The 14695-nt window shown below is 39.4% G+C and overlaps 1 protein-coding gene across 1 annotated transcript in view; it reads right to left on the bottom strand.

Annotated features, from left to right (window-relative positions):
* Positions 1–572: 572 nt before the first annotated feature.
* The window catches only part of Gad2 (glutamate decarboxylase 2), a 76684-nt gene continuing 62561 nt past the window's right edge, over positions 573–14695 (bottom strand). Inside the window, exons 14-16 of the mRNA XM_003463164.5 lie at positions 11695–11802; positions 11163–11252; positions 573–4244 (exon numbers count right to left, since the gene is read on the bottom strand). Coding sequence (XP_003463212.1) covers positions 4071–4244; positions 11163–11252; positions 11695–11802 — 372 coding nt within the window. The 3' untranslated portion in view covers positions 573–4070. The remainder of the gene's footprint in view (positions 4245–11162; positions 11253–11694; positions 11803–14695) is intronic.

Here is a 14695-nt window from a genome sequence, read left to right as displayed (position 1 = left end):
ATAGTTTAGTGGACACTACTGAAAGACCTGTAAGCACAGGACTGTGTGTCTGATCAGATGTCCCAGTTGCACTGAAAGATGTGGCCTCCCTGGTTTTCCAGGCACAGGCCATGGGCCTTGGGTTATGCTACAGAACTGAGAATGAAGGAAACGCGACCATTTGGATGGATATTCGACATTGTTATGGCAATGCCAGTACAGTTTCACCTGTGGTGTTGGTATTGAGAATAGGTTTTGAGGATCCTTATCTTTCACAGGTTCATATAAAGATAATATGGTACCAGGGAGGAAATGGGTGGAGGAAAGAGTGAAAGAAGATTAGGCTCTACATGAGTAAATGTTGAAGCTGGCTGAAAGAAACATAATTTATTACAGTATTTCCCCACTTTTCATATATTTGGAATTTTCTGAGATAATTTTTTAAAAAAAGAATAGACTGGATTGAAGGAGAAAGCAGTGGGACCAAAGACATGTGGAGCGCTGTGACAAGTGAAGGGCTTGTGATTCAGACAGGTCACTGAAAACGACCCTGCCACACGGCAGACTCAGAAATAAGCATCGACAGCCTGAACTACGTCCACATTTACACATTTATTTGGGTTTAGAGAGACAACACAGATAAAATACTTGGATCATACACAAGTTTATATTTGGTAAGAAGAACAGCTTGATGAATATTTGTGTATTTTCTTTTTAAATTTTTTCTGTCTTTAGTAATGGAGTGATGCCAGGAGAATGCTGATGTTGCTCAGAAACACCAATTGGGAACAGTATTTGGCACACAGTACTAATAATTACACGGCATTTGCTTTTAGCACTTGAAAACAGAAGAGCACATGCAAGATGACATCCAGTTTGAGCTTCCTTGATGCATTTCCCGCTACTATATTTACACCTGTGCTTTCATTGTCAGTATTCTAAGGAGCAGCAGGTACTCCAGGGCCCAGCAGAACCAACACCTGCCATGTTGGCAGTTTATGACACTCCATATCTGTTTTCTACCATTCTCAGAGACAAAGTAGTGTCACCTTGCATTTTGTGAAATCACACATTTCTCAAAGGCAATTGCTCAGGAGGAGGCTTAGCCGACAGCATGTTCTCTATTAGAGCTGATATGGAGGGCATACAGTTTGGAGGAGGATGAGGAGAGAGAGAGAGAGAGAGAGAGAGAGAGAGAGAGAGAGAGAGAGAGAGGGAGAGAGAGAGAGAGAGAGAGAGGAAGAGCAAGAGAAAGGTGCAAATGGAGTTCTTATAATATCAAAGTTCAATACAGCTACCACATAGAAGACAAACCAATAATATATTGTACAAGCTGTTACAGCAACACGTCCATTGCAATACTGTACAGTTCATATACAAAGTGCACAACCCCAATTTGAGGTGACAAGACAATACTATCAATATAATAAAGGCAAAACAGCCACACACATAATTGGTTTCCTTATACCCTGTGACAGTACATGAAGTACATATCATTTGTAATTCTCAGATAAAGACATACTTATACTTTGTTCAAGTAATAGAAATAAAGAACACAATATTGCTGTATAAATAAAAATGGCCATGTTATTTCTGATTAAAGCTAAAACCAAACACTTCTAAAATTTATAAAATATGGTCTCACATAAAGACCTTTGGCACAAGGAATTTGGGCTGATGTTCAAAACCATCTCCCTCTCTCTTTCTTTCTTCCTTTCTTTGGTTCCTCTTTTCTTTCTTCCCTCCCTCCCTTTGTGGAGTGAGTTACCAATGTACCTTAAAGAATATTTACTAAACTGCTGAGACCCATTAGTTCTTGTTTGGTTCTTTTTCAGGGCTACTGTTGGTGAGGATTTTCCTAGGTTCCCACAAAACGAAATAACATGGAGTGGGCTGGAATTAGGAGAGACAATCTGTTGGTAAAAATTATTTTGCTAGATTTCAAAGTCAGGCACAACTTCTTTTAAATTCTGTCACCTCACCAAGCTAAGAAGCAGCTTCTGTTATAACATTGGCTCCTCAAGGTCCCAAAGCAGAAAAGAGCTAGTCCATCAAGACACCAGGCCTCCTGTCTTCTCTAAGTGAAAGAGCGGGTTTGGTAAACTAATGCTTCTTTCTCTGAAATGAGACCTGGGAGCAGGAGGCGTGAGATGCATGGTCAATTGTGTGCTTTATTCTTTGTACCATTTCTAGGGAGGAAATGGGTTCTTCTCTGTTAGAGAAAGCCTGAAATGGGACGCTGTTCCTTCATGGAATTCTGCAACACGGATTCTTTTTTCAATTGCCAAAGGGAACCCATTTACTTCCTAGACAAAGAAAGCCTGAAGCCATTTTCATATCAATTATTAGCAATTTGTACATAACCTGAAAGAAATAAAGGAGATGCAAACTCATGATTTCAGGTGGTTGCATCCTGTGGTTATATTATGGGGTATTTTTATATGCTAAAGAACAAAGTCTTCCTTCTTCTGTACCTGTAATTTTTCTAATTACTGAGCTGCCCTTTTCATATAAAAAAGGTAGAATGTTTCTGGATACATGTCTGCAATGTGTGCATATAAGATTGAAGCTCTCTTGCCAGCATTTGGAGTCTGACTGTGGCCCCAGAAGTAACCACAATAGCTTGTGTTAGCTCCTGCCTCTCCACCACGTTTGCAGGGAAAGAGAGATGATTTTAAAATAGTATTTTGAATTCTGAACACTGCTGTATATTCTGGTTGCTTCGAGCCTTGGTCAGAAACAGATACAAGAAGGTCTTAGGATATCTCAAAATCTAGAGTGAAGAGCTCCCTTTACAAAAGGCAGGTAACTTCCAGGACTATGAATTAATTACTTGGCATCCCAGTGATAGAGAGTTTGGCAGGATGAGACCTTTGTGTAAAGAAATGGGGAGGAAAGGAGGATATACAACCAACCACCCAGGAAGTAAAGGACTCCTGGACAGTAGCAATATGGCACCCAGGTGATGTCGTTACTGTCACACAGAGATCTCATCTCACAAGGCCGAGTTTAATATTCTGGGCTCATCACATTCATTGTTATTTGCTCAGGTTGACTAGGTTTTATCTTTTCTCTAGTTAATTCAAATGATCTAATAAAAGAATACTGTTTGGGAAGATGCCTTAAAAATCAGCATCAACCTTTTGTTCTAAACAGGTCAAACTGGACAGCAGAATAGAGATGATTCTCCTAATCTAATCTAAGATGAAGCCTGGCTTCTCATGTCCCAGAGTGGGCCTGCTAGGAGAAACTAGCTGGGAAATTTTAAGTGGAAAGAGAATCTTAATTGTTGATCTGATCAATTATTTTTATCAACCTGCTGTATTTTTTGTGTCTGTTTTGAAACAATAATTTTAGTGATGTGATTAAGCTGTAAGTGTACTGAAAGAAGGAATTATACATTTGAAGAACTTTGTGGGCCTATGTGTTAAAATAACCTCGCTAAGTATTTTATTGTGCCTCTATTTAAAGAAAGAGAAAAAAAAATCTGGCTTAGGTTTAATATCTGCCCCTGAAGTTTGTATAACCCATAAAAAATAAAAATCTATGTGTTACAAAATAGGAATTCTTTTTAATATATATATTTTCCTTTTGTAAAATTATATGTATTTAAATACATTTGAAATGTTATTATAAGTAAATTAGAAATTTTTTCTAATACTATGCAAAAGGCAAGAGTTTTAAATTGTCAACATACATTTTAATTACTTTATCCTTTTCACTGTACCCCAAAGAACCTTTTATGATTCAGGGGCAGTTTGGCACTATTCAATCTTACTACTTTGAAGAGAAAATAAAGTTTGATTTGCACACAATATTAAAAGCAAGGGAAATATTTATAACAATTTAAAGCTTTTCCTTATTGATTAGAACACAGCCTGTTGTCACTAATTAATATAGGTGTTCTAAACTTAAGAAAGGAATTTTTAAAGGAGCAGTGTTTATTTCTTTAAATTTTTAAATAGTACTCTACTCTGACACCACAATATAGAAATAGATTTACTTTGGAACAAACTACAAATACATTTACACAGTTTGTGGCAACTTAATTGTCTACCTAGAGAATTGAAACAGCTTGGCGAGTTAGGTTATTATAAATCTTGTCCAAGGCGCTCTATTTCTTCAATCAGGAAGTCAATGTCTTGGTGAGTTGCTGCAGGGTTTGAGATGACCATGCGGAAGAAATTGACCTTGTCTCCCAAGGGTTGGTAGCTGACCATTGTGGTCCCATGCTCCATCATTCGGGCTTTAATCACTGGGGCAACCTGTGGGAGAGACCTTATCAGAGCTGTGGCTGTTTCTCCAGAGGACTCTCCCCTAGTCAAGGACCCTAACAACAGCAAGTAGTGTTTTCAGTTTCTAACTAAACAAACTATTTTCCTCTTGAAGAAACTGTCTTTAAGTTTTCATGGGATCAAAGGACCAGAATGGTTCAAAATGTTCAAGGTCAGGTATGTGATATGAAGAGTAATGCTAAACAATTAGGCATTTGCTATCTTAGCATTGATTTTCTAGTTAGTGTTTTGGGAAAATGAGAGTAATCTGGTATTGGTCCTAAGGGTAAATGACAGCAATAAAACCATTGGAGTTTTTCTTCCAGAAAATATAAAATTATTGGAAATAAAACATGGTTCTTAGAATTGTTATCAAGGTGAATCAGTATCAAGTGACGTATGAAGATAATAGACTTTTGGCAACTTTGTTGCAACTTCAATTTTTCTAGTTTCTTTTTATTCTTCTTTTGTGTTACCTCTGTTTATATTTTGAAAGATCCCACTTAATAAGATAAAGAATCAGCTGGAGTAGAAGTCTGAACTCAGAGGACTTCACATACAGATGTGCACAACAGACCAAGGCTTTCAGTTATGCCCGACTGTTCATTACAGCCTCAGTAGTTACCTCCGGTACATGACGTTAAGCTGGAGCTCTCTAGCTCGGCACAAGGCCTCTGCTATCCAGCTCTGAGGACCCGACTCCACTGCTCACCAACCGCAGTCTTCAGCTCTGACAAGACTAATTTATTACACAGCCCTTGGATACACTCTGCCGTCCATATTTTCATCTCTTACACTTGTTACCAATCTCACCGCATCACACTGGTGCTTTTTACTCAGAATTTCTTTCTCCTCCAGTTCACATCATATACTCCTACAGCTGCCACACAGCTTTTCCTGCTTTCTTCAAATCACCAGTGTCTTTCTTCTAAGTTTTAACTCTACAATTATGATTATATGTGGATTTCCTGTTGGCCTCTAATTAGTAAGTAAATTTTCTCTCTCTACCTCAATTGTAGGGTTCTGGAGGGCATATCTGGTCCCTTTTACTGTTAGTGCTTCCCAGCACAGTGCTAGGTACATGCTGAGGGCTTTCTTAGTTCTAATCAACTATACAGAATAGAATAATAGCAATAGCTACTTAGGAAGTGGCACATACTTATGTATTATCCTACTCAATATACGATCTGTCCATATATATTTACCACTGGCCTTTGTATATATAATCTGCAACTTTTTTTTCCAGTGCTAGGGATTGAACTCCAGGCTTCATGTGTGCTAGGTAAGCACACCATCACTGAGCTACATCCTCAGTTCTTTATAAAATTTTTCCAACTTTTGAGACAGGGTTTTGCTACGTTGCCCAGGTGGATCTCACACCTGTGATCCTCCTCAACTATCCCACACTGTATCCCTCAGCAGCTAGAATTATAGACATATGCCACTGTGTCTTGTTATCATCTACTCTTTCAAGTTCATTGTTGCAAATATACAACAAAGAATGACAGAAATTAGAGGAACTTTAGACTTATTTGAGATGGACATGATCAGAAACTTCGTTGAAGAAGGGGACCATCACATAAGGATTCAGCGTAAATGAAGGATAATTGAATTGAAATGAAGGGCAATTAGAGTCACATTATGAATGTGTGACTTTTGAATATTAACTAATTTATGTTAATACTACGTAGCTATTACTTTACAAAGAGCTTTTAATCATTAAAGCACTCGATGCACAAAATCAGGAAGTTCCATATGAGGTCTAGTTATTTGTTGGCTACCAAAGACAAAGCCACCAGACACCACCAGCACTTCACATTCTGTAAATAGTTTCCTCATCTAAAAACAAAGATGGAGGATGATCCCAGCGCTGAGACATCTCATTCTAGATTGACGAGTTTTATGTTCTTTCCTTCCTTATTCCATGTGGAGATGGTGTAAGAGGAACATTTCTGTTCAGTGAGTTGTTCTTTCACTTAAAGGACTAAGGATGTATGCAGGATACTGGGTCCATCCCAGGGAATACATGTTAAAAAAACTCAAGTATCCTGAGTCTGGACTAAATTCTGAAAATGGATCTCCTAGAATATCCTAGACAAAGGACCTGGTCTTTATCACTTTGTGCTGCAAGGCATGGCAGGTCAAGGTATTGTTGGGCACAAAAAAGTCCCAAATTAGAAAGAGCATTTCAAATCCACACAGCTGGAGAAATTTAAGGTGAAAAAAATCACAAAGCTTTCCCTTAGCTTTATTTGTATAAGTCATGCTTGACCTTTGTGTTGATACAACAATGATAATGCTTCACTTGAGTGATTTGAAGTCTTATTTCATTTTCAGCAAAACCACATAGAGTGACACTAGCTATTAAGGACAAGCATCTCTGACTTTTCATGTAGATGCAAATCAAAGGTCAAAGATGAAAGTTAACAGCTACATCCCAAACAGGTTTTGACAGGAAGTGAGATTCAATCCCCACATTCCTGAAGCAAGCTGAGCTGGCAGGAATTGCATCTGCCTATATTCACAGGACTTTTGATTACTTCTAGAAAACGCTGAGGAACTAAAATTAGCTGAAGAGTGGAATATGTATTTTATTATTATTCACTAATGGAAAATTTCAAAGGAAAATAAGATTCTACTCTGATAAACAGACATAGAGTTTTCTTCCATTTTTAGATTTTTGGGGGCTCAGTTTCTTGGTTTTCTGAATGAAGAAAACCAGTTAGGAAAGAGAGGGATTTCATGTTGAAGAAATCACTAGACATCTAATCAATATGAGATCTTTGGGAGTGCCTTAAAATAATTAGGGTATTATTTTCTCTCTCGTGCCATTTACTTTTCAATCCCTTAGAAAACAATAATCAAGGGACTATTTCTAAATTTAAAATCATATTTGTTTCCTCATAAGAAGGCTTGTTGTCATTATGAAAGTCTTAGACACTATCATAGAAATTTATTTTTTGTTGTCTGTTAGCCTTTTTGTTTTTAAATCTTTGAAACCTGAGAAGTATTTGAAAAATGAGAAAGGAGAATAGGCATAAATAAGACATTCTAAAATGTTAAAGTCTCACTAATTAAATTCCATATTAACTCAACAGACTTTTAAAAAGTCACATTAAATACAAGGCCAAATTATTTCCTTATCAGTTTACTATTAAATTCATTAGGCTTTTGAAAGTCATCCATCTGTGTAGTATTACAAAAGCTGAGTGAAGAGATGCAGATAATGATCAAGAATAGTTAAAATAAGAAGAGGGGCTGGGAGTGTAGCTCAGTGGCACAGTGCTTGCCTACTATTGGTGAAGGCTTCAACTACTATTGGTGAGGAACTCAACCCCAGGATTAAAGAACAGCAAAACTAAAACCAATCAAACAAACAAACAGAAGAAGAGTAGGATGAAGAAAAGAACTAGACACACAAGAGGTGGTCAAAACATCAGCCTTTGGTCTCGTGCCTAGAGTCTCTTGACACCCTTCCCTGGGTCTAAGGTGTGTGGTTGTGGATCTGTTGCTGCAGGACCAGGCACTTTCCACTGCTCTTCCTGGGTGATTGTGTATTGCCTGGATACTCACAGCTCCGCCTGGGCAGCAGGAAACTCACCCACCAGACTGTCATCTTTTCCTCCTCCTGAAGATGTCGCTACTTGATTTAGTAATAATGATTTCTGTTATCTGCCCGTGCTTGCTGGGAAAGGCTACTCCTAGGTGTCCTAAATGTTGTTTCCCTTTCTTACTGTAGAGAAAGCAAAAGTACTTGCTAGAGCTGCATGTTGGTGTCCCAACCTCAAGTTCTCAGCATGATGGTGTCACAAGGTAGGGGGTGTTTGGAAAGCTGCACCTTCATAAATGGCTTTACTGCCTCATACAGCAGCCCTCAGAGCGCTCCTTTGTCCTCTTTCTGCCACATGAAGATGCAGAGTAAAAGGTCCAGCTACCATGTCAGCAGACAGACTCTGCCAGCACTTGACCTGGGGCCTTCCAGACCTCAGAACTGTGACAAACGAATTTCTGCTGTTCTCAGCCCACTGGATCTTTAGAAGTTTGTCAGGGTAGCCAAAGACTATGACAGTACTTTAATTCTAGAAATGATTGTTAAGTATCTAATGGATCCTAAACCCCGTTCTGAGGCATGAGGGTACAGACAGCAATTCCTGATCTTGCCCAGAATTTAACTTCATTCTCTTGTCCCCAACACATTACATGGAAACTTCCATGTCACCTCTTGTTGTGGGTCCCTGTCAGCACAGAGAGCTAAGAGGACCATTGGAGAGGTTGTTGTCTGTTTTAGCCATTCGATAGTCACTAGTTCCAACTGGGCTCTTGAAATGCGGCGAGCGTGACTGAACGCTGAAATTTTAGTTGAATTTAATTCTAATTGATTTAAATTAAATGAAAATAGCCACATGTAGCATTTTTTTTTTGTATTGGTCAGATTATTGCAGCTTACTTCTTTCTTCTCCAGAAGTGTTTGTGTAACAAGATTCAGCAGCTTCCTGAATATTATACTCTAAGGGTTTTATAATTAATAAGAAATTTTCTGAAACTCAGAAATATTATTGACATAGACAAATGAAAAGTAACTTGAATAGTTCACTTGATTCTACTTTTGTATTCAAGTGTACACTGAATTCTATTACAGTAATGAAAATATGGTCAGAGAACAAAAAACTCAGAATTTGTTTCACAGTTCTCAGAGACTTCCAAATTTGAATTAAGAACAGCAGAAACATAATCTACTGTTTACAAATTCTAATTATTGTCCTCAGGAAATAATCTCCCTCACCATCACAAGTTATGTGATATGCTGAAATCTAAGAAGTTTTTGAAAAACTGTATTTAAATGTAAGAATCTCAGAATTGGACTTTTTCTCAGAAAAAAAAATGCTTTTGTTGGGTATTCCCACCTTGACCCATTTACCAGACCAATGACAGTGAGCTGATTTAACAAATAAAACAAGTCACACTCCTGTATGAGTCTGTCTGCTTAGCAGGTTTATTAAAGAACCAAATAGCATATGAATGAAAAAAATCTAACTTCTAACTAAGTAAAATCAGTCATTATCAAGTTAATTTATACTATGGATAATCAGCATCATACAATTTCAGGGTAAAAACTGAACTGTTTTCTTTCAAATGATTGTAGACCCAATTTACCTAATTTTTTTTAACCTGCTGCTATATCTTGTCTAATGTGACCTTTACTCCCTCTCACTCACTTCCTGGGCTTGCTATACTGGAATGAACTGATTTACCCAAACTTCAAACATAAGCACCCCCAGTCCCACCCCAGATGTGTGCATCATGAATCCAGGTTCTGGAAATTTTCTCCCATTTGTTCTTAGGTCAGTGGTTCTCAACGACAACGTTGCTCACTAGAATAACCTGGAGAACTCTCAGAAGTATTCCCAGTTGCATTCAAGAGCAATCAGATACAGTTGTCAGGGTAAACCATGGTCATCTGATTTTATAAAATTTTTGATGACCATAATGCACAGTCAAGGTTATGAACCACTATTCTAATTAGGAGGCTTGGTTTAAAAGACCTATGGCCCAGCATTAAGTTTCCTCCCGATAAGAAGTTTGATTTTAGGTTGTTTAAGGGCAGCTATTAATATTTATGAGTTCTTTTGGAGGACTTTAAATCTATTTAAAATCTTATTTTTGCCTTTGTATAGAAGGCTATACTGTCTGAAAGATCAGTGAGGTATTTAGTTCCTTATTAGTGGGGAAGATGGCCTGTCCTGCTTGCAGCAGTGACTGGCAATGGCTGGACAAGAGTCTCTCTTTTATGGTAAATAAAGAAATCCCAAATCAAACAATCAACTCTTTGAGATCCAAATTACCCACTCATTCCTATTTTTCCATTCCTGTAGCACCTAGAGATATGGACCTTGCATTTACAGCATCTCCATTGATAGGCATTTTTTTGGGGGGGGGGTCTTTTTAGACAGGTTCTCGCAGTTCAGGCTGCCCTTGAGCTCACTTTGTAGCTCAGGCTGGTCACAAACTTGCAAATGATTCTCCTGTCTCAGCTTCCTGAGTGCTGGGTTACAGGAGTACACCACCATACCTGGCTTTTAAGAAATTTTCTTTGACCTCATTTTCTTCTTTTTTCTTTTTTTGGTACCAGGGCCAGGGGATTGAACTCAATACCTGGTGTATGCCAGGCATGCCCTTGTGCCACTGTGCTAAATCCCCAGCCCAATTGATATGCATCTTAAACCATGCTTCACCCATATTAAATGTTGGGAGCAGCCAAGGATCAATTACAAATAAAAATATATTTTACTGACCAGGGTAGAACTTAGCTGAATCTCTCAGACTCTGGGGTCAGACTTTCTGTGTGATTTTGGGAAAGTGATTGTTTTCTCTTGTTCTTCAGTTCCCCCAACCAGGTTACCATGAGAATTTAAATGATCTTATATCCCACACATGCTAAATGGTGGCTGTTATTATTGCTCCTTGCCCTGTCACCTCCCAGGATTGCATGGTTCTAAAGACCCACAGTAGCTTTGACCTTGCATCTCCTGAAGGTCAGCAACAGTTTTTTTTTTCTAATGATTTCAAATATCCAGAGTGTCTTTTGTGTTTGTACCAAAACTGAGTGCCAGTTTTGCTTGGCAAACTGGTTAACTCCCAATGAAATGTAATGCTGCTTTCTGAATACCAGTAAAGGTCATTGCCTAATTACTAATTGTAAGGCACCATAAAATCCACAAAAGCAAGCAAGGAGAGTTGCAGGGGACCTGACTACATTGGCTCTGTACGTCCTAGCTGTGCTGGTGTCCACTGGGAGCAGTGGGCTAACACACCCAGGTGAGACTCCTCAGAAAGACACGCACGCATCATTAGAAGGCTTCTCACGTGAGAGGCTCAGTGTACACACATGCACCAAAGTGCAGCACTTACCTTTGAAAGGCGACTCATTCTCTCCTCGTTGTCCTCTAGAGCACGCAAGCTGGGTGGCACATACCAGAAGCAGACATTTGTGTGCTGAGGCTACAAAGAGGAGACTAAGATTCACAACGGGCTCCACTGCAAGGTTGGAGATTTAAAGGACATTTTAAATCTCTTTATTCCTCATTCAGAACACAGTGTGTGTTTTCAAATTGACAATTTCCTTTGGAGCGCCTCACGTTCTCATTATACAGACTCACATGTGGATTTGATCTTCCTTCTAGTTCAGAAGGGCGACCCGTCCTCACCACTTTGCCTCTTCAGTGGTCCCACTTAGCTGCACAGCATCTTATTTTATTTATTTATGTATTTATTTATTTTTTGATACCCAGGATCAAACTCATGACCTTGCACTTGTCAGGCAGGCATTTATGCCACTAAGCTAAAACCCCAGTCCACAGCATTTTGTTTACACCAGAAAATAGCAGTGATGAGGACTGGAACTGATTAAACTTCTGAGGATTGCTGAAATCTGCATACATACCTTCCCATCAATCACCATTTCATATCCCTCTCGGTTTTTTATGATATTGTATAAATACTCTGCCAGCTCCAGACACTTGTCAATATGTGCTTCGAATCCAATAGTCCCCTACGAGAGAAGAACAGAGCTCAGCAGGCAGGCTGACCATGTGGATGGGACGCTGGGGCAGAGCTGCCCAGCGCCGTGAGCCCTCATGGGACCTATGGTCATTGTGCTACTTTTTTCTCCGTGCTGTCCTGGCACAGTCCTTTCCCATGACTGTTTCCAGAGGCTTTGCTGGCTGGCGATTATTTCCCCGTCAGTGCTTTTCCCCGCAGGTGCTTTCGCTCCCTGGCTCCTTTCTCCCTTCAGCCTCTGTTCCCCAGGCAATCATTCTGATTACTCAAGGGGAAAATTTGCCTCTACAGCTCATGGAAGTAATCATAGAGGTCATTCATCACAGAAGGACTGGACGAGTCTCCTCCGGCAGATAAAAAGCATCATCCGTGACCCTCAGGGAGTCTGGCCCTGCCACCACATAATTCCCCGCCCCCAGATCCCACCTTTGTTCACCAGTGTACCTCACTGTAGAACAAATGCTGAAGGAAACCCAAGTTTTAGCTGAACAATGAGTGACTCACAGGCAACATGCAAGTGCTTTGTTAGCCTGTCGCCCTGCCAGGCTCTTCAAGCTATTCTTAGGTGATGGGTAAGTGACTCATGTCTCAGCTGGGTGAATACTGACACAGGGCTTTCAGTTTCCAGCTCTGGAAGCTTTGGATCTATACTTAGGAAAAACAACTCAACAGCTTTAGGCTAGAGCCATGTCAGTGATGTCAGGACACACTAGGGAATCACTCTTCAAAATGACTTTCCTCCAATCTCCTTCAGCATTTCCCAAATACTAATGGAAAGCTCAGGGAAACAGCGACGCTCATCCTGGGAGCACTGAGAAGTCACCTACCAGTGGCCAATCCAGCATGGGAACTACAGGGAGCAATGGTGGCACAGGAATTCTGGGCCCACTTCTGTTTACACGTGTTTGCATCATCTCACAAAAAAGGGGGACCCAGCACGGGCTAGTGACTCATAACAACTAAAGTGTGTTTAAACCACACTGAAGAATTTAATGGGTCAGAAATCCATTTCATTGGTGATTGTTGTCCCAGCTGATTGACTCAGGGAGGCTCGTGACTCAGGAGGGCTCAGGCTGACGTCTGAACACTCAGATGAGCAGTTAGGCCACATGCACCAGGAGTCTGGTGGGTGCTAAGGAAACTTGAGCTGGTTTGGCCTGATGGGGCAGCTGGGCACCACTGAAAATGGACTCTGGCTTTAGAGGCTCCCTCAGGAGGGACTGGCTTATGTATCAGGGACCTATTTTTCCTACAGACATATGCATATGTCATTAAATGCTGCTTCTGAAGCAGCTACTGGATGCCCCGCTGCTATCTCTATTTCCACCACTGCCACCCTATTTCAGGACTCTTTCTCTTCCTCAGGGCTGTGGTTCCTTCATCATCCATCAGTCAGTTTAGATTCTCCACTGCTCTCAGGCTATACTTCTGAGCTCCTGCGTGATCTTCTTTGCAGAATGTCCTTCTCGTAGCCCTACTGTTTGAAATCTTATTTATTCTACTATTTTGTTTAAGCACTATGTGAGAGGTCATTTCTTGATAAAGCTTTCTTGATCCTCAAACTATGAATGAGCCGTCTCATTCTCCATTCTGTGTCTGCACTTCTTTTATGACCAGTTATATTCCATCTTATATGACAGGGATTTACTTCTGTATTTTTTTATCCTGCCCAGAAAACTGTAACATTCTTATCATATCCCATTCAGCACCAGGCACAGTAACAGATATACAATAGCTATTCATTACAATTAACTAATATTTTAGAGAGAAAGTGAACAGTCACTCAGCAAAAGATGCCAAACATCAATTTTCCTTAATAAATTTTCATGTTTTTCTTGTCCTCAACCATTTGCCAGTCTTTTTGTCACCAATATTTTCCAATTAGAGTGGCCAATCATAGAAAATGACAAGAAAACTTGTCAATTTGTATAACCATAGACAAACATGAAGATTTACTATAATATTTTAATCCCTTGTAGCAGACCTAAAAATGGGGCAATAATTTTAAGGCATGTTTATTTTGTATGCTGTTGAGTTTTAACCACTAGGAAAATTTGTCAACAAGGAAAATAAATACCAACATCTTAGATTTGGAATAACATATGATAAAATGAAGGCCTACTTAGGAAGAACATGCTTACATTTATTGTTAACAGCCCACATCATATTGCATCCACCAATACTAATCAAATTATCTTGGACTTAGTGTAATGGCTCCCAGCAGGGAATTAGCTTCATTTGTCATTAACAGTTTAGTTTGTAGAATGTCAGTTTAGACTTAAGTTTCTATTTTTCCATGTGGTTTATTTTCAGAAGGAGAAAACACAGATAACCAGAACACTGCATTCTCTAGGCCAGCTGAGTTTATTGGATTAGCGCTCTATCATCTCTCCTTTTTCACTATTCTTTATCAGTTGATTTTCTCGTTCCTGTGGTGACAGAAGACAGACCATCACAGCCAATACTCCCATGGTTCTTCATCTGTGGTTGTTTTGATTAGGGAGCTTTTGACCTATGTTGTAGGACTGAGCTTATTGCTTTAATAACTATCATTTCATTCTGTAAACGACACAGCTTTAGGTTAAAAACAAAATGGAAAATTTTTCCTTTCAGATATCTAGGGAGTTGAAGTTTTACAAAAGAAATTAAAAAGAATGTGTATTCACAAGGCTTGTAGCACCTGTGATTTGTCTTTTTTTTTTTTTTTTTTGTACCTCCTTCTTTAAGTAATTTTACTTCAGTAGTTTAGAAATAGCTCCTTTGCTTTTACTTTGCTTGTGGTCTGGTCCTGCTCTTTGATTTGCACCTGATGCTCACCAAGTTATTTTTCTAAGAAGCAACAGGCAGCGCCATGCTGGAGGGGAGGCTCAGACGGAAAGGGAACA

Source organism: Cavia porcellus, unplaced genomic scaffold (assembly GCF_034190915.1).
Source record: "Cavia porcellus strain 051 isolate PalLab524CR breed Dunkin Hartley unplaced genomic scaffold, mCavPor4.1 scaffold_27, whole genome shotgun sequence".
NCBI classification, from domain to species: domain Eukaryota; kingdom Metazoa; phylum Chordata; class Mammalia; order Rodentia; family Caviidae; genus Cavia; species Cavia porcellus.
This window is presented reverse-complemented; position numbering and strand designations above follow the sequence as displayed.